The sequence below is a fragment of the Cupressus sempervirens genome, chromosome 9, assembly GCF_028749045.1.
Source record: "Cupressus sempervirens isolate cs-2001-9-10 chromosome 9, ASM2874904v1, whole genome shotgun sequence".
NCBI lineage: Eukaryota > Viridiplantae > Streptophyta > Pinopsida > Cupressales > Cupressaceae > Cupressus > Cupressus sempervirens.
The window spans coordinates 351877871-351895660 of NC_143126.1; the positions used below are offsets into that span (position 1 = coordinate 351877871).

A 17790-nucleotide genomic window follows, 5' to 3' on the forward strand; every position below is an offset into this window, starting at 1 on the left:
CTCGAAAGAATGATGAACTAGGCGAAAAGAAAATGAAAATCAAAGAAGAGAATGCTCGTTTATTGGGAATCATTGAAGAGATGAAGAGGTCTTGTACAAGCAATGAACCTATTTCAATTGTGTGCACAGAAAGAGAGAAGCGAAAGGCACATACCACTGATGAATGGAGCAGCAATATTGAAAAAGAGGGAATCCAAGCGATTCAAGAAGTATACTGGGAGTTGAGGAAAGGTAGGGAAGTCTCTGCTAAATTTGATGACATGTTGAAATCACTCAATCATCAGTTTGAGTTGTTGGACAGGGATCTTGGTGCTTGAAACAGCATGATGGAAGTTGATTTAGACTTCCTATGTGAGTATGAAGTCATTACATCCATTGAAATAAACCATAATTTCCTACATGTGATGGAAAATAAGAAACAAGTTCTTCAAAAACTCATAGAAGAGATAAAGGCAGCAATACTCATGGTATCTACTCAAGAAAATAAGATCAAAGAAGCTTTCAAACAGTTGTCATGCAAGATCATAACTTAGGACAACAGAGTAAAAAGTCAACAAGAAATTCTCATAGAGATTGCAGAAGTGATTCACCTACAACTTGAAGTGGATGACTTCAACATCAGTGTGCTTGACACATTTGCAAATCGGTAGTTTCCATTGAAGAATTTCCATAATCAAATGATGGATTGTAACAAGGAAACATCTAGGGCAGCAAACACACTCAAGAAAGTTGCCATGATCTTACAACACACCGGAGAAATGAATGCTAGAGTTGTACGACAGTCCCTACAGAAATTTGGAGAGGTGGTTGATACCATGTGAAAACTCCAAATCATATTTTTTCATGCTTTAAGTAGAATAGTAATAGGAAAGCTACATGCAAAGAGCATCTATGTTGTAAGTACGGGATAACATATACCTATACAATCAGCTCATGTAGTTAAGTTGTAATTGCATTAGGCATGGAACTTTGAATAAAGTCCAAGTAGATAGTTAGGATAAGTAGGGGTGGTTGAGGTTGTTAAACTTTTTCCTCCACCTTTCTCTCTTCATTTTTCCTATATAAAGGGGAGAGTTCATTGTAAATAATCATATTTTGTTGTATAAGAGAAGGTTGGGCTTTTGACTAGAAAGCTCTGTATTTCTAGTTATAAATCTCTGAAGTGAATAAAGGAGCAAGTTTTTTCCAAACTTTGTATTGAGATACTTGGAATTGATCATTGTCTTTTATGTTAGATTGATTAATTTATCTTTGCTATTTCTCTCTTTAGAAGCATTTGACTGTTTGATGTTGTTTTTAAAAGACTTTGAGCTTTATTAAATGAGATTAATCTAGTTTGTTAGTGGCTGCAAGTACTAAGGTTTGAAGACTTTGAGCTTGATTTCTTAGTATATTATTTTGTATTTGGGTAGTTGAACAAAGTGTTTGAGCTTTGTTAGCTATTTGCCCTTTGTTTCAAGAAGGTTGCTGGAGACTTTGGGTCCTTACTATCAACCACACAAGTCAAGATATAACCATTGTCTTAAGGTTGTTCTTACGTCAATACTTAAGCTGTTGGTATTACCGTAGCAATAAAATTCTTTTGTTTAATTGCAAGTAGTAGTTGGTAATATAAAATCATTCCTAAAGAAAGAGGAATTGATTCAGTGAACTAAACTTTTGTTAACTCCAATTATGTCTTTGTTGTAGTCACCTACGGTAAGAAGGGAGCCTCCCCTATTGCTGAGAGGAGAGATTTATCTCACTACACCGTTGCCTAAAAGTTCCTATTTTGTAAGTTGTGGTTACATTGGCTTACAAAATATTTAACCAACAGTTGTCAAAGTAGTTTTTGCAATAAATCCTTTGAAAACCTATACACAAGTGCTCAAATTTCCTTCAACTCACTCTTCCAAAGCTTAGGCAATGTAAATGGTGACGAATGAATACAATCTACCCATTAAATCCTCAAAAATTGATTTGCAATTAATGCGCTAGGTCACATCTAGGAAAAATATGCTATAGAGACAATAGCCATGAAAACTCGCAATGATGTCTCAAATCACCACATCAAGCCCTGTGATCAGAGATATCATGTCTCTCAAGGTTGATTCATCTTAATCCAAACTCGCACCTCTTAACTCTATGAATACGAGGGCAAGATATTCTCTGCACAACTACTCCCCACAAGACTATACTAGCTGACTGAAGTTGATGTAGAGGGTTTAACACTTAGCATTGAATCTCTCGTATCTGATGATACATTTTTATATTTTTCTTTAAATACTCTCATTTCCACTCTTTCTTTCCTTCACAAATGTCTTATTGATGTTCTCATACTTCACCTAGTTTGGTCCATTACTCTTTCTTCCATTGTTCACAAATCCATTAAATTTGCGTTATCTAGTTGTATGCCCTAGATTATTACACTTGAACCATGTAACAACTGAACTTCCATACCTTGGTCCATTCCGATTCACCTATAATCTACAATCTCTAGCAATATGTCCAAAATTGTTGCAATTGTAACATTTAGCTTTAGTAGATATAACATTGTTACTTCCAATAGGTCTTTAAGCATTAGGTCTCTCTTTTGTCCTCTGATTAGATTTAGCTTTCCATTCATGTGACTTATACCCATAAAACCCAAAATTGAAACAATAGCCAGTAAAAGGCTTAGTCCCATAACTACCTTTGCAATCTTTCATGTGTCTATACTTGTTGCATGCACAAAATCTTCCTTTAATATTCTTGGTTTGTTCTTTAGGCTCTTCAATTTGAATAGATGTCTAAATAGAATATTGCATTGGTCTTTCCTCTTCTGCCTTACAACATTCATCAACATAGTGACCAATGCCAATCATATCTCTCTTAGGTTTTTGTTGTTGCAATCACTCATCAAGTTTATCACTACTTTAGTAAAGTTTCTCAAGATGTAACTTTGCTTCCACAAGTTCACCCTTCACAATAATGGTATACTTTACAAGTTCCTACTAATTAGATCTTGAATCTTCAAGTTCTGATTTCACTTGTCCAAGTTGAGTACTGAAATCATGACATTCATCTATTTTCTTCTTTAGACCTGCTTCAATCTTCTCTCTCTACTCTTTCCAATCTTCAATCTCTTTGGCCATCTGAAGAGTGGTAATCTCAAATTTATGACTAAGGGCTTCTTTCTCTTTTTGAAGTTTCTCAACTAGATTTGATTCATCCTCGTTTGACTTAGGCTCATTGATCTGCTCAACAAGTTCCTTCCTCTTTACTCTTAAAATAGTAATCTGATCCTTGAGTTTCCTAATGTAATATTGTGCATCTCTAACATTTCCTTATTTGCATTGGCTTTATCCAAATCTTCAAGTGCTGCATTGAAATTACTTTGTAAACTGCTTGCAGCCATCAGGACCCCCCTCAAGCTGTAAGACTTCTTCCAAGGAACTAATCTTTGATACCAATTATAGGATCAAGCAACACTAAATAGGGGCTGAATAAGTGTTGCAGCACTTTCAAACCAATTTAATACTTTATAACTTAAACATAAGCGTCCATAAAGCACAATGCATAAAAGTAAAGAATACATCAAAAGGGAACTCATAACACCATGATTTTGTTCTCGAGGAAAGCTTGGCCAAGGGAAAACCCCATTGGGGATGATACCCACACAATGATACACTAATCTGAAAATATCTTTATTAGGAGATCTGACCCTATTGGGGATTGTTACATAGCATTTAGTACATTGGTTCCTATTAAAGGACAAGAGCTTGTTAGAGGCCTACAACCCTATTAGAAGTTGAGAGCAAAAAGGGAGCACACTTGCTCGAGAATAAAGGTTAAATCCACCTCCTGGATTCACTGTCCAAATACAAAGAAAGTATTACAGTAATACAGAACTACACTTGACATCACAATGTCTGATTACTCTCAATGAAGCTCACATCTATTCTGATCCAGCATCAAGGCTCACATATCATATACCACATACATCATATATCATAGCATCCATCCTCGCATACTATATAAGTCCTTTTATACCCTTGAAAATAATTTAGCTCGTTAACTTACAAATCTCTTCACAAAATGTGTCTACACAAATTCCAATAAGAAAAATTGAACCATGTTATTGATGAGTTAAGACCTTGAATGTTCCTTCATTGCCAAGCAATGGAATTGTCCAAATTCAATTAGCTAGGCCAAATGCATGATCATATATTTTGTTTTGTAATACTATTATACTGACCCATGTGTACTTTGCAGCACTAAAACATATGTTAATCATCACATACACATAAGCGACCATACCAGAAGCATACACACACTATATATACCATATTCCCAAAGTTGTAGCCATATCTAATGACTCTTTTGTCCTCACTAATCAAAGCTTTCCGACAGGATGAATTCTTGCTCTGGACTTAGGCATTTCTCATGTTCAATCCTTAACAAAACTGATTGTAAATCCAAGCGACCATGCCAATGAGATATGTTGCCATCAATGACAACACCTAAACTTTCATTCAACACTCACTTGCCAACAATGTATCAATCTGAAGTATGGTGCAATCTAATTGTGTCCATTGTGATCATTGGTCTTCCACCACATCTTTAGCCCTAGAAACAACATCTTTGATCAACCTACAAGCCCAAAATAAAACTAAGTACACAATTTTGATTTAAAAACTTACATTAAACAAAAACAAGTAAATTGTAAAACTATAAAATATTTAACATTTAAAACAAGTGAGCTAATCTCTCACTCAAGGCTGCAAAAGTAGGCTGTGTATCCCTTTCCCGCTACAATAATACCTATCAACAAATTCAGCAAACAGGGACTCATTGCAACATTGAGGATGTTAAAAAGCCAAAAATCAGCACATTGAATGTCAACTTGTTGGTGCACCACTAATCCACCTAGTATACTCCAATGATGTTTGTGCTCCAAGTTTATTTGGTGCACAAAAGAACTATATATAGAAGATGCATGTGACAGTGGTCTACTAGAACATTTTGAAGGGATGGTAGATTTATGGATTCGTGGGCCATGATGAGAGCCCACTATACCCTCAAGTGCTTCTTCTTCTTCAAAGTTGGTTTGAATACCTAGTCACAACCCACATTATTTCATTAAGGTCATTGTTTAAAAAAAATCTAAACTAATGGTGGTGATTATAAATTAATAAATGATTCTTAAAAAGGATACAGTGTGAGTTACTTTGTGATTTAAAAATGGCTGCCCCCATGGCCAATTTTGCCCTTTCGCTTTGCAAATCCTTCTCTTCTTGGGCAGCAAGCAAGGTATTCCTCCACTAATTAATTTTTCACATTTTATGCATATCACAGTATTTATATTTGGGTCCTTTAAAAGTATTTGCTAATATCTTGTCTCTAGCCCCTTTAGGTCTCGTTCCTAATATCCAGACGGAGATGCGTCTACTAGGGTGTTGGCTAATACTCCATTGACTTAGTTGTAAAGGTGTGCTTATTTTTCATTTGATGAAGAATCAACCTACACATACAAATTGGAGGCACAAATTTAGAAATTTAATAAATAGATTTAGAAACACTCTATTTAAAGTTTAAACATAGGTGAAACTTGAAAAATAAAAAATAAAAAATAGTGTTAGGTTATGGAATTTTTTAGAAACTATAAAATTATTGAGAAAACTATGAAATATTGTAAAATTTGCTAAAAAAGTTTTTAGACCTTGTTCATTGTGCTCTAAAATGAGTCAGAGCACATTGGAAATGGTATTAAAGTGTTTGAAGTTTGTATAAACTTGGATGCAACTAAGACAAGGCAAATGATTTTAAAAACAAAAGAATGGGAATTTTGAAATCCCACTTGTGAATCTGAATTTCCTTGGAAAACCTCTTCGAATCCGCAAGAATTTGATCTAGAACAATGCAAATTACGACCTTTCTCTAAAACCTTTCTAGTCTCTCTAAATCCGCTCTCCCAAAAAAAAATTATTTTCTCTTTTGCTGGGCCATCACAGTATAATACTAGCCGTAAGTGATATGTTTTCAACTTCTCATGATAACTCACCCACTTACTGACGAGAAGTAGTAAATTACTCTGCGATATTTTTAGCATTTCTCTACGATATTAAACTGTGATAACTTGACATGTTTTGTTGGGAATGAAAACTTATCGTGATATTTTCACTTATTGACGATATCTTTACAGCAATTTAATCTACTGTTTTACATATTCACATCATTTCTACACATGCTCTGCATCACTATATCTATAAAATCTTAATATATTTTGAAATATCAATATATGTATATATATACATATATTAATAAAAATTTATACTATTGTCCTTACCATCCCCTATTTTTGGCCCTTTATGAAACATCCTAGAAACACATCACTTGTCTTGCCCACGTCCCCTTCCTTGAAACACTATGGAACATTGGATGATGAGTAATGCCTAGAGAGCTCCAATAAACAACCTTAGTCACTACAATAATTGAGCTCTAAGGAATCCTCATCATCAATAAGAAATAATCACACCAATTTCAAAAGAACTCCTAGGATTATAAGAAATGATGAAAGCAATCCAAAAACATATGTTTGATCCAAGATTTGCCTACATAGGGTCATGAAGTCAACTCAAAATAATGGAAGTAGAAAATATTAACACATTTGAATTCAGACACATTTTAATATGCACTAATATAGCTTGAAAGATAAATGAAGTTTCCAATAGAACACTTTTATGCATATACAATCAATACACATAAAGAGTTAACAAGCATTCACAACAACTAATCCACATGTCAATTACTTCATTTCCATATTTTGAATCATTTGATTTTTATATGTTCTTAATAAGTTGTCATAAATAAGAAAGAAATTGATCATATGTTCGCACAATGACAAAAAGAAATTCTACTAACAATCAACATGGAAATAGTAAGAAATTAAAAACAATGTGACCTCAATGACAACTTTGAACAATTTATGCAATTCATAAAACAAAACATAACGCAAGTATTGTATTCAATAAATCATTGATTATATTGAGGTATTTGACCTCATTGATGTCACACATCATCAAGAAGTATTCTCAAGTCAATTTTTATTTCAAGATATTTATTTTATAAAGAAAAGGATCAGCCAACAATCTCACCGGGCCATCAAAGCTTGTAATATAAAATTCTCCAAATGACTCCAAGTAAAGCTTCTTGGCCTGTATCAAATTTTTAATTCACATTGTATTAAATATTTGCCAATAACATAATACAAAGAGACGCATACTTATTCATCCATAATGAACAGAATCATCAACACATAATTTAATATTTCATACAATAGTACGATGATTTTCAAGAACTTTAAGAAAGTACATACATTTTAAACCAAATAAACAGTAAGAAATATTGTTATCCATTGTTTTCTCAATTGTGAATCACTTGAACAATGATTAACCAAATCCCCATAGTAACAAAAGAAATAGTATCCAAATCCTAGGAGTATCAAAGCATTCTGCTCAAACAGTTGGAATTTGAATGCATTGAAAGTGCAACCAAATTATTGTAACAATAACACAGTAACATTATACATAAAGTTGAAGACCAGAAATTCAGATGCTAAATAAAAGGATATTGCACCAAAATAGAGATCTTAATATACATATAAAGATATACGTATATAAAACACTGAGACGTCTATTTGTACTAGGCATACGTAGTATACATATGGAAAAGACATCTTTACTTGGTGTCTTTCATTAGAATGTTGAGTCATTGGCATCTAATGATGATCACATTCTTTAATGAATTTGTCTTCAGACCACTTTTATTATTAAGTGATTGATGTCTTAATTAATACTTGGTTAAATATCAGCAGAGGATTTCCAGAATTCTTGGTTGCCCTATCTCTTCGTTGTCAGGTTCTTACTTGGGTCTCCCCTTATGCCTTACGCCTCTGGATTCTTTTTGGAATGGCATTCTAGACAAATTCAATCATAAGTTGGCCTGTTGGGAAGGGAATCTTCTCAGCCAATCTGGGAAGGTCACCCTTCTTAAAAGGTTTCTTCAAAGTCTCCCCACCTATGCCTTAAGCCTTTTTAAAATCTCGGACAAATATCTTAAGTTGCTTGAAAGGGCTCAAAAGAATTTCTTGTGGTCAGGCATGGAAGAGAGGAAAAGAATGCCTCTGATTGCCAGGGATCAAATTTGCAGGCCAAAGTCCACTGGAGGTTTGAGTATTACACCTATTAAAAGATTGAATAAGGCTTGGTTAACCAAGAAAATTTGGAGAATGTATGCTGAGGAAAGGGAATGGAATCTGATTTGGAAAAGAAAATGCATATTTCCTTATCCCTCCATAGGAGATTTTCTAACTACTCTCAATGTTGAAGGTGGCTTATACATATGGAGATTTATTCAGGATTGTAAACAAGTGGCCAGCAAGGGTGCCAGGTGAAAACTGGGAAACTGTAGAAAGATTATCTTTTGGGAGGATGGTCCTTTGAGGCATAAGATTGAGGATTTGGAAATTATAGACCAATGTAAAAATGCCTATGGCAATAAGGGTTCAGATTATTGGTAAGCATGTTTTGAGCTGTGTTAGGGCTTATTTTATTCTAGATGGTAGGAAGAAGAGAGTCCATTGTTTTGATTTTGTCTTTCTTAATCATTTTCAGTATGGGGACAAAATTTCTCTCCCTTATTATATTTTGAAATCTCTGAACTCAAGTGTGGTTAAACATTAGAAAAAAGCCTCTCGTCCCATCCTCCATGAAGGGCTTATTGTCCTCTTCGCTGGTACTGCAAGGCTAGAATTCCTAAGATTGGTCTGAAAATCAAAAAGGGGGATACTGGGAATAAGAGGAAAATCCTAGGGTCTGGCAAAGGCAAAAAAGGTGTGGAAAGTGATGATTCCAGGATGGACACGGCTGATAATGATGATGACATTTCAGTAGAACCCCAGGATGATAGGTAATCAATGGACCTATAGGAAGACAGTGTTAATGGAATGGAAATGGAGGATGACAATAAGAAGCTTCCTACTTTTAAGAAACAAAAAACTTCTCCCTCCACTGCCAAGTTTAGTAAGAACAAATGTACTCTGTTGGTAAAGAAGGATAAAAAAACTCAGGAGATGAAGAGTAAGCAGAATGATAACAGGAAGGAGGACTCTGCCTATGATTTTGAGGATGTGCATCTTGTGAAAGACACAAAGAGCTCTGCAGACCAAGACACTAACATTCCTCAAAATCCCTCAGATAATTTTCTTTGGCTTTTGATAGATGAGCTTATACTGAGATTCTTTCCATCAGAAAGAAGGTGAAACCCTGGAGAAAAGTTTGCAAAACATAGTGGAGACAAGGAAAAGGATGAAAGATATCTATGTCAACATCCCAGACCAGTTAAAGAATTTTGGGGGCAGAATTAATAAAAACTTAAAGGATAGCGACAACATGGTCCACTTTTCCATCCTAAAGTTGATGAATGGTAAAGAGAAGATGGATTTGGAGGGTACTAAGCTTAAAATTCACTTGAACACCAAAGACAAAGAACAAAAGGATGATGTTGATGGTTGTAGGAAAAGATTTATTGGAAAACTTAATAAAAAAATGATCACCATGGCTCAGAAGAATCCTAAAGATGCTCTTGATGCGAGGGAGATTTAGGTTGCTAAAGCTCCAAAGGAGCTAGCTTAGATTTGACTTCTCTTTTCTTTTATGTTAGTGTTTTGTTTGTTTTTTATTTTGTATTGGTTCCGTTTGCTGGTTTGTTGGATGTTAGACAGGCTTATTTGTTTTTCTAGCATAGTTCTTTTGGACATTACTGTTTTTATTTTGTAATCTAATACTTTGAGGGTTTCAAGACCCTATAGAACCTGTTTTTTACCTTTATCCAAAAAACGTAGTTTAGAATATTTATTTATACACACACACACACACACACACATTTATATTTAGTCTATACATTTAGACTATTTTAATCAATATACGTATCATCTATATGTATTTATATTTTAGGTTTATATAATATAATAAAATATATATATTAAATTGATTAAAATATTTATTAATTCACCTATTAATTAATTTATTAGATTTTATTATTATGGTTTTTTATAGGTAATAGGAAAAAGTCTAGATTAATTATTATTATTTGTTGAGATTAACTATTATTATGTGTTAAGCTCGAGTAGACTCGAACCGAAGACTTCCCTGATGAGAGGCTCAAGTTACCATTGTGTTGTAGGCTCTTGCCTTTGATTCTTTTATTATTAAACTTTATTTAAAAATGGGTACATCACATTGATGTCCTTTTATTATTATCATAGATGGAAAACTCTCACTTGACAAAAACTCGCCAAGCCCAAACAAAAAAATCAGGAAAATTTCAGCCAACATTTAAAATAAAACTCAGGGAAAAACTCGAGAACCTGAAAAATAGCTTCTAGGTTGTTTAAAAAAACAATTTAATAAAAAATACAATTTGTTTTGCAAAATTCAATGAGAACGTGCATCCAAAAATGAGTTAATTAATGAGAACACAAAAGAAACAAGCAAAGTTAAAAAAAAATATAAATGCAAAGTGAGAACAAAATCACATTCTCATGTGGAATGTTGATGGCAAGAAGCAAACTAGTAAATAGTTTCTATACAATGGTAAATTCATCATTGTAGTTAGTTTCTATTAAACTAGAAGTAACTACATCATAGTAAATAGTTTCTATAAAACCAAAAGTAAATTAGGATGACTAGCCACAACGATTGAGACAGAGTCTCTCTTACCTTAAAGGGAAGGCTTCCCCTTTTCACCGTTCCTTGGATCAACTCAAGGTAAGAAAGAAGTCAAGAGATTTTGTAAAGGGTGTTACCAATATTCTTTCCTCTTAGCTTTCAAGAAAGAATCCACTTACCCGTGGAGCGAGTAATGGGCAGGATGAAACCTCAAACAACACTTCTATCTAAAGTTGTAAACGGTGATACCAATAAACTAACACCAACTCAAAGGCTAGCTAAAAGTGTACCAATTTAGCTCTAAGTCCTATTTTAGAGAATAACCTCACCCATTGGGGCACAAAGGCTTCCAAAAGTAGGGAATTTAAACTATCTTTGTGAATTTGAGATGGTAATACAAGCTACAGTCAAAGCTCCTAGTCTATGTATTGGCACAACCACTCCCAGTCAAAGGTTCGACTCTAATTGCTTCTTAAATCACTATGCTCTATTATTGAACACACAATAATAACATGAATCAAAGACAATAGGCACAAATTACAGTCAAAGCTTCTAATTTGCTCTATCACAATTGCCTCCAATCAAAGCTTCAAATTCAATTGCTTCTATTATTCACTTTTCTCTCAGATTCGTACTACACAATCAAAGTTATGCTTGCGCAAATGTGGCAGCTTTCTTGCATATAACAAAAGATGATTTTTACAATGAGTGGGCACTCCTTTATACAGGCAAAGGAGTTGAGAAAAATATGGAGGAAAAAGTGGGAGCAACTCAGCCAACTCTGACCAAGTCTAACTAGAAGAGAAATTATTGTGTTACATGCAACTCACATTACATGTAATTACACATTTTTATGTAATACATCCTCTTCAATTACAAACATGAAAGAAGAAGAAAAAGAAAGACAGAAGAGAATTGAAACAATCCTAAGGATTGTCCTGTAAGGCCTTGTACTTGGTGATGCTATCACAGATGATCACAGGATTGGGAGTTCCTGTATTTTGTGTCACTGCATTCACCTTGATAACCATGGTTTTGCACCTTTTGATAACCTCTGAATCTCTTTGATGAATTGTCCGTTGTCATTTAAAATCTAGATGTGATCAAGCTTTTCTTGTTCAAGTTGTCGTGAATTCTCCTTTGGCACATTCTGGATTCTCTGAATGTAAACTCAAAATAACTTTCCATCAACACCTTTAACTCTCTGTTTTTTTTTGAAACAAAGTGCTTGGCGCATGAGAATGCTTTGGAACATGAACGTGAAATGCATGGGAATGTGTGCGAATGAAGACTCTTGACTTTAACAATTGACTTGGGCTTTCAAGATGTCATCGTACGGAAAGTGGATTACATGTATATGCAACATGTAATGAGGAATGAAAAGTGAGATGACATGCTAATGCGTAATGACACGGGAAGTGGAATGACATGTATTTTCACATGGTGTAAATGCATATGGAAAGATGGAAATGCAATGCAACTTGAGGCATAGTGAACTTTATCGTCATCTTCTGGAAAAGTGAAGTCAAAGTACATGGGAAAACATGCACGTGACATTTTTTGACTTTTCAAAAAGTGACTTTGAGTCAAAAACGACTTTTGGAGATGAAATTACACATAAGGCTTTTCATGTGATCGTGTCGTGCGAGTGGATACGAAAAGTGAGATGAGTGAAAATGGAAGTGGAAAATGAGATTGCATGCATGTGTGGATGGTGAATGAGATGAAAAACATGTAATCGCATTTGACGGATGAGATGCGAAGTGTCGTGACAAGGAAGATGGAAAAAAAATGTAATGATGCTTTCGCATGAAACGGAAAATGGAGTGAAATGAAACATGACCAAGTTCTTGGGAAAGAACTTGCAATTTCTACAAAAGAAAAAAAACGAAAAAGCAAACAACGAAAAAAAATCACAAAACAAACACATGCCTTTGGTCTTAAACTCAAACATGTCAACAAGCAAGTTGCTTTCAAGTGCAAATTCGAATTTGGAATTTGGGGAAATTCCAAAAGTGTGAAAATGAGAGTTCTGATCATTTTTAAAGAAAAAATGCACTTTTCATGGCAACCATTCGGACAAATGTGCAACTTCAAACTAAAATGTGCATGGAAATAGCAAGATAAGCATGAATTGATGAGCAAGTTTGAAAATGTCCACTTACTTGGAGATCAAAGAGCCAAAATAGTAATAATCATAGATTTTGAAGACCAATTCTCCTCCAAATCCTGATTCTCAAATAATAATTGGACATTTTCCGTATTTGAATTCAACAAATATTAATGAGCAATGAAGGGTCGAATTTGACATGAAAATGCCAAATACATGGTCTCCAAAGACAATAGCATGCATTAAAACTAAAAAACGACCCCTCTTGATCAAAAGTATGGACTAGAAATGCCATTTTTTGAGTTTTTTTAACAAAAACATGACTATTTTATACAAAAATCTGGGCCGATTTTGCAAACACGTGGAAAAAAAATACATGTTTTTGAGTCATTTTTGACTCGTGAATGCGAAAATAACTTCCCAAAAAAATAATACATGGATCCAAATGCAAAAAAGTGACTTCAAAATGCATAAAAGTGGATAAAAACTCCAATTTTCTGTATGTTTTTAGCAAAAACGTGATTCATAAAAGGCATGAAACAAAAATGTTTTGACTTCCAAACACCAAAACGTGAGCCAAGATGCAATGCAAACCACTAAAATGCCAAAATGTTTCCTCCTCTTGCAAAAACGTGAGCCAAAACTAAAGATTTTTGATGTTTTCCTCCAAAACGTGCCCTTGAAGGGATTTGAAAATAATGTTTTTTAACAAGAAAAATCCACATTTAATGTTTGAAAACCCATGGATTGGCAAAAACGACCTTATTGGAGAAGATTTCAAGAAGAACCATGAAGGAAATCAATCAAAATCTTTAAAAACGGGTTCTAGAGAGTTCTTTGCATGTGTTTTCTCCAAAAACGGGTTTAAGAAGATCATGAGCAAGAGTTTTAGTGCAAAATGCACCTTTTTATGGTCAATGCATATTTTAAAACACGTCTTTAGTTTAAAAAATCACCTTTTGGAGGTGAATGCATGTTTTAAGTGAAAACTCAACTTCTTGGTGCAATGGCATATTTAAGTTATAAAGCTCACCTTTTTGATGTCATTGCACATTTCAAGTGAGTTTACATGCAACGGCATCAAAAAGGTCCACCTTTGAGTGACTTTACATTCTAAGTTGAGTTTTAAATGCAATGGCATGAAAAAGGTCCACTTTTGATAACTTTAAGTGATTTAATAAGCACAAGTCAATTTAATTTCAACAAAATATTACTTAAATGGGACATAAATTATATTTACATATTAACAATATAACATGTAAATATCATTTAAAAAGTAATATTTACTAGAGCATTTCATTTTAATGTTAAAAATTAAATTGAAATATATAGTTAACATAGTCACTTAAGCGAAACATCAAAAAGTAAACTCAACTTAAAAATGTAACATGAAGTGCACTATAGTTACTTTAAGTGAAAATTTAAATGATAAAGTAACTTAAAAACATAACAAAAAGTGAATTTAAGTTATATTTTTCAAAAAGTGAATGTCAAATTAAAAATATAACATGATATTTTCAATTCATGTTGTTACATTAAAAAGGTCCACTTTTTGGGCACTAAATGGTCATATCTTTTGACTGACAACTACGATTAAACTCTAGGTTAGATCAAATGGAAGGGGAAACCAAGAGCCATGACTTGAGCAAGACCAAATGACTAAAACCCAACAAACACACACTCAAAAACAAAGAAAAGGACGATGAAGGCCTCAAAAATCAAGCATAGGCTCAATAGAAAGAAAAACAAAAAGGACTTGACGAAAGCTTTCAATAAAAGAATCTGCTATGTGAATTGGTGTTGATTGATTGATCAACATTAAGCAATCAAATAACAAATTCAACTTAGAGAAATGTGAAACTAGTTTGAAAAAGTTTCATACTGTTACCTACATTTTGTGGCAACAAAAATGCATGACAAAAGGTCTAATCCTAGAAATCTATAATGGACATGATTATGCAACCTCGCTCAGTATGTCTAATCTAGTCGGTGGTTTGCTTTCCATCGTAAATGTAGCCTTGCCTCTAGCTTCTCCTAGCACAAGTAATGACTACTAATTCAACACAACATTATTCAACGTGAAACTAAATCCTCCACCCTCCAACCTCCTCCATAGCCTGCCTCTCCAAATCATTGATGTCATCTTCTTCAGAAACAACCGCAAATCTGCCTCAAATCCATCGAAATCAGTTTGCAAGTGTTTAGAGTACAAGGGTTTGGAAGACTATTTTCCCCCTCTCAGCAAAATAAAAGTGAAGAAATGAGAAAAGAAATTAATTTGAGTCGTTTTTGCCTTTAAGTGCTGTTATAGAACTATGACCAAGTTTTAACAAAAACTCATCAAGAATTCGACAAAAACCCAACGAGTCCCCGACCAGTTTTTAGCAAGTAAAAGTCTTAAAAACTCGGCCAATTTTCGCAACTCAGCCAATACTCTACCAATAGTACATCTATAATTATAACATTATATATTATATCACCTAGTTAAAAGGACCAAGAAATTATTATAACTTATTATCTTTATCAAGTGACTATAATATCACTTCGTTACTATTTATTAACATCATGACTTAGGAATTAGTAATTTATTTTCTCATTTGTTAATAAAAGATTTGGGACTCAAATTGGAACGTTGTCTAAAGTACTATAATCATTGCTACTAACTAAACCCCTCCAATCCGACTAGCAGTTCATTTTAAATTTTAGGAACTTGCCCTAAAAGTTAGGAACCTTGCTAGCAATACTGGAAATTCCTTTAGAGCTCCCTATGCAACTCTATGGTCCCCCAGGTGATCCTCCTATCAACTGTTAGTTCTACCTAAAAAGTAGGGGATTGCCCTACAAAGTAGGAATTGTCATGTAAATGCCCGAAACGACTCAAAGTCCCTACAACACTTTGTGAACCTCCAAGTGAGTCCTTGCACCACCTATTGTCCTACGGAAACTCGGGTAATAGACTAACCTGCTACTCATCTCACAAATATTCATATACCTCACAATTTTTTATTAGACTCATTTATAAAATTTGTCTTGATAAATTGATATTGGAAGGGTATATATTGAAGGAATATTATTATTTGATACTTGGTGTTCAAAACATATCTCATCATATTGCTTCTATCTATCTTAGACCATCTGAGTCTACAATAGGAGATATTGCCAGTGGTACTCAATTACTAGTTTGAACCATAGTAACGAGACTCGCCATGAGTCAAGCGACTCGTCTGAGTCAACGAGTCAAGTTACCTCAGTCAGGTTAAAATGACCCATGACCATGGCTCGGTGGGTCAACTGAGCTAACTCAGCTAGGTGACTTGGCTGACTCGCTTAGGTGACTCGGCTGACTCATCTGACTCGGCTGATTTTTAAATTTTTTAACTTTGTAGTTACGTAATCAATGTATGTTATGCATGTGATCAAATTACCTTCTATTTTATGATGTTATTGTGTCTTTAATCTTTATTCAATAATGGGTGCATGGAATTGATTTAAATTTAAAAAATCTCTAAATTTCAAGGGTTTTATCACTTTCTCGAGTCATTGCCAAGTCACAGGTAAGTCCGAGCTAGGTCACGAGTCGAGTTACCCTTGCCAAGTCCGATCTCTATCCAAGTCTCGTTACTTTGGTTTGAACATTCAAACACATTCCTCAGCCCCAAACAAATCAAACCATTAATTTCACTCGTTATATCCATCAGCACAAGAGAGGTAACTGTCAAATCAGCATCCAAGAAAACTCTTCAGGAAATAGCATTGAACCAACAAGCAAACAGCAATTATCCAATCAGCATATATACATATAGACACACACACACACATACATCTAGAAACATCTGAAAGAGGTCTATTCAATAATTTCTGGTGCTGCGTAGACACTGTTATTTGTGCTTATTTCAGGTTAGTTTTTGACTGCTTTTCATAAGTCTAATTTGCAAAAGAAATGAGCCAGCAATTCATAAGGTTTGTAATATATGAGCTTGCAAATGTCCACTAGAAATATTGAGAAAACTGAAGAACTTGAGCAAATTTTATCAATTATCTGTGAATAGATGGAAATACATATAATCCTCAAATAAGCTATAATAATGGCTTGCAAACTATTTAATAGAATGTTAATGTGAGTGAATAAATCAATTAGCCATCCGTTCAACAAATCTCTAGATGTTAAACCTTGGAAAAGTCAAAATAAAGGAACATAAATTGGAAGATGATAACAAGGGTCGTTACAAACAATAAGCTGCAAGGCTAAGGGTAAGTGCAAGGGAATGGAAGCAGAAGTTGTTTCTAGAGCAATCTGTCATTGAATAGTCATATATTGCTGTGACCTTCCAGCTGTGGAGTTAATGTAAGGCTCACAAAGAAGAATTTGATAGAGTAGGTAGGAAAAGTTAAGTAATTGTCCCGATATCCCAAACTAATCAGACGGGACATAACAGTGGTATCAGGGTAGAGGTTAAAACATAAATTATTCTAGTCAACAAAGAAAGAAATTAATTAAAGGTATACACCAAACAGAAAATACAGCTTATACAAAAAAATCAAGTCAGATTAGAGGATTCTCTTGAGGAACACAAGAAGTGAATGTAGACATTTTAAGGCAGACCCATAAGTAACTTATAGCAGAGCTAAGAAAGAAGTTATAAGCAGATCTAATGGACGAATTCTGTAATGTCCCCTCTTTAGTTCGACATGGCATTGATCATGGATTTGCCTATTCCAGACTCTCGTAGGCAAAAGGTGTGGAAAGAGAGTCAATTCTGCGGATCAGATAGTCATATCTTGCTCTTGAAGAAGTGTTAAGAGGTTATATTTTATCATTATGTGATATTGGGGCCCACATGTTATAATTTTAATTTGAGTTGCACTTTTTATTTTATAAAATTACTTTATTATAAAAAAAGTGCATTATAATGAGAAATTATAAAGGATGTTTTTAGAAGTTCTAGCAACTTCTTAGAAAAGTGAATAAATAGAGGGCTGGGCCTCTCATTT

The 17790-nt window shown here is 34.1% G+C and overlaps 1 protein-coding gene across 3 annotated transcripts in view; it reads right to left on the reverse strand.

Moving 5' to 3' along the window:
• Nucleotides 1-17790, reverse strand: part of LOC149538756 (uncharacterized) — a 288434-nt gene that overhangs the window by 114861 nt on the left and 155783 nt on the right. For all 3 annotated transcript variants that reach the window (XM_089800082.1, XM_089800083.1, XM_089800081.1), the window contains one exon: nt 7116-7175. In XM_089800082.1, the coding sequence (XP_089656208.1) occupies nt 7116-7175 (60 nt within the window). The remainder of the gene's footprint in view (nt 1-7115; nt 7176-17790) is intronic.